At 40.1% G+C, this 2,892-nt stretch overlaps 1 protein-coding gene across 1 annotated transcript; it reads left to right on the top strand.

Moving 5' to 3' along the window:
* Positions 1–1,205: 1,205 nt before the first annotated feature.
* LOC141588586 (uncharacterized) lies at positions 1,206–2,402 on the top strand. The gene is made up of 2 exons (XM_074410019.1): positions 1,206–1,700; positions 1,815–2,402. The coding sequence occupies exons 1-2, from the start codon at positions 1,206–1,208 to the stop codon at positions 2,400–2,402; spliced, it is 1,083 nt and encodes a 360-aa protein (XP_074266120.1).
* Positions 2,403–2,892: the final 490 nt, after the last annotated feature.

Genomic DNA, 2,892 nt, shown 5'->3' with positions numbered 1-2,892 from the left:
AAACGAGTTATTACACTTACGTCGGTCACTCGCCATAACCAAACATGTAAGTATGAGGGTGTAAAAATCCTCTTTTATTATGTTTTCATTCGTTTCATTACTATAACATGCTAAAACATGCATAACATGAACCAAAACATGGAATAAACGAGCCAAAACTGATTTTTGGTCTAAGGCAGAAGCCCCTTAGGTCGCCAACTAGCCCGTGCCTAAATGGGGTATTCAGACCAGAGATCAACCGTGTTTGTTCTCGTCATTTCCTTTAATCCATTCTTCATATTTGTAATCGGTTTTCACCATTTCAAGTATTTTCGAATTCTTTTCATTTTATTGTACATGTTTTAACCATAAAGAATTTTTCACCCTTGGTTCCTCATACCATGACGGTTAAATCCGTGTTTCGGTGATGATATTTGGTTAATGACATTTAGAAGGTATTTTAAAACCTTTTATTTCATTTCTTTACATTTTCAAACAAACATATTAGTCACCAACACAAAGTCATCCTTGGTTCTACATACCATGCCGGATTTTAACCCGGGTACGATGATGAGTATCGACTAATAACATTCAAATGGACTTAAAAAAATTAGTCCATAATCATTTTCAAAACTATTCATGTCAAGTTTGTCTAATCGAACCTGACACCGAATATTATCAAAATAATGATGATTATTCGAGTCTAGTTCTTCAAATGAACGAATGCGGTCTAAACGACCCCTTCAAATCAAACTGGGTCCAAATACCCATTTTTCAACACGTTTTATAACGTTTTCTAAAAGGTCAGAACACGGCACATAAACCGTGGGCTAACCCGCGCATAAACAGGCTCTCCATTTCTCATTTTCAAAACCAGAGGGAGGCCCCTTACACCGCCGGCTGGCTCGCGCCTCATATAGCCGTCTGGTACAGGGCCTGTTCCCTTCCAGCATTAGTCTAGGACGATCCCGACTCCGGTCAGCTCGGATATAGGACGGATCAGATGACTATTCGATTATCCAAAACCATATTTGCAAAATGCCTTACTAAGACAAATGGACCATGTTATGCACCCTAAACCTAATACGGTAAATGGATGTTTAATTTCCGTCTTGCATGCAAATCAATCATTAATCCAACTCGACATCTTATACTTGATACTTGGATTAAATTAACCGACTTAGAAAGCTCTCACATGTTAGGTTTAAATTATTGGATGCGCATTCATGCATTTAAACCGTTTTATCTTACCCCTTAAATTTTGGGGAGATTGCCTTCCTCGTATTGCAGGACTGGTGGGTAAATTCGTTAGGAAGGATCTTGCTATACAGGACAAAACCAGACTGAGCTTTGCTCGGGTTATGGTTGAGCTGACTATTGATCAGGTGCTGAAAGAAAAAGTTAGGTTTCTGGATGAGGGTGGTAATGTGGTTGATGTTAGGGTTGAGTATGAATGGAAACCTGTGTCCTGCTCTACCTGTAAAGGGTTGGGGCACAGTTCACTACATTGTAGGAAAGCAAAGCCTAAGTCAAAACCAGGTCCACCTAAGGTGCATCCACAAAAAGTATGGAGGCCTGTTCAGAAGCCTGTAGAGAACACAGTATTCGAGCATCCTGCTACTATATTCACACCTGAGGTTTTCCCTCCTTTAGCTAGTGTGGTGAAATCTACACCTGCTAGACATATCATGAGAATGAGTAGACAGGAGAGCTTTTGCAGGGTATAGGGCTAAGGGGGGCTCTGGACCTTTTACCTTTATTGATGCCTTGAACAAACTGGCTACTCCAAAGGGGGGTAGTGCAGAATGGAAAAGATCCCCCTGCACTGGTTTTAGATGCATAATATTGGGTTCTGGAATGTTAGGAGGCTAAATGATATTAATAAACAGAAAACGGTCAAATGGTTTTTGCAGAATAATGGAATAGCTCTTTTTGGAATTTTGGAAACAAAAATAAAGCCTAGCAAGTTTTTGAATAAGTGCACTAACCTGTGTGAGGAGTGGAGTGTGTCTACCAATAGTAGCTGGCACAAAGGGGGGAGGATTTGGATTTTTTGGAAGCCTGAGTGTTTTCAGGTTCAGTTCCTTTCTTATAGTGCACAGCATATACATATGAAAGTTATATCTAGAACAGATGACAAGGAATTTTTGTTAACCATGATTTATGCCTTCAATGGGGTTGATGAGAGACAGAGCTTGTGGGATTTTTTGAAGCAGACTGCTGTCAACTGTGCTGAACCTTGGCTCTGGCTAGGGGACTTCAATACTGTATTGAGCCCAATAGAGAGGTTAGGTGGAAGTTCTACTGAAAGGGAAAAGGAGCAGTTCCAAGAATGTGTTTCATTATGTTGTATGGATGATATTCAAGCCTCTGGTGCACTGTATACTTGGTCGAATAAGCAAATACCACAGGATAGAGTCTAAAGTAGGCTGGATAGAGCAATGGGAAATATTGAATGGATGGAAGTTTATGGTCACTATAATGCTCACTTTCACCCTGAAGGACTTTTTGATCATTGTCCTTGTACTCTTGTTGATAGGACTAGTGATATAAAATGCAGGAGAAACTTTAAGTACTTTAATATTTGGGGGCAGTCTGAGATGTTCAAGCCTTGTGTGGCAAATGTGTGGAATAGGAAGAAAGATGGGACCAAAATGTTTCAAATTGTGAAGAAATTAAAGGAACTGAAACCAGAGCTGAAGCAACTTAATAAGAACTGCCTCTCTGATATTGAGACAAGTTTTAATGTGACTGGTATGTTGCTTGATAAACTCCAGAGAGAGTTGGTGGTTAGGCCTGGGGATACTGATTTAGTCCAACAGGAATGTCTTGTGGCACAGGAGTTGAGAGATCTTCAGAGAGCTAGAGATAGTTTTCTGATTCAGAAAGCCAAGCTGCAATGGTCACTGGAGG

This window comes from Silene latifolia, chromosome 6, assembly GCF_048544455.1.
Source record: "Silene latifolia isolate original U9 population chromosome 6, ASM4854445v1, whole genome shotgun sequence".
NCBI lineage: Eukaryota > Viridiplantae > Streptophyta > Magnoliopsida > Caryophyllales > Caryophyllaceae > Silene > Silene latifolia.
The sequence above is the reverse complement of the archived record's forward strand: the minus strand, read 5'-3'. Positions and strand labels throughout refer to the sequence as shown.

Coding starts and splice junctions, on each gene's coding strand:
- LOC141588586 (XM_074410019.1), top strand. CDS start 1,206: ATGCATTTAAACCGTTTTATCTTACCCCTTAAATTTTGGGGAGATTGC. Junction 1,701..1,814: donor GACAGGAGAGCTTTTGCAGG/GTATAGGGCTAA, acceptor CACTGGTTTTAG/ATGCATAATATTGGGTTCTG.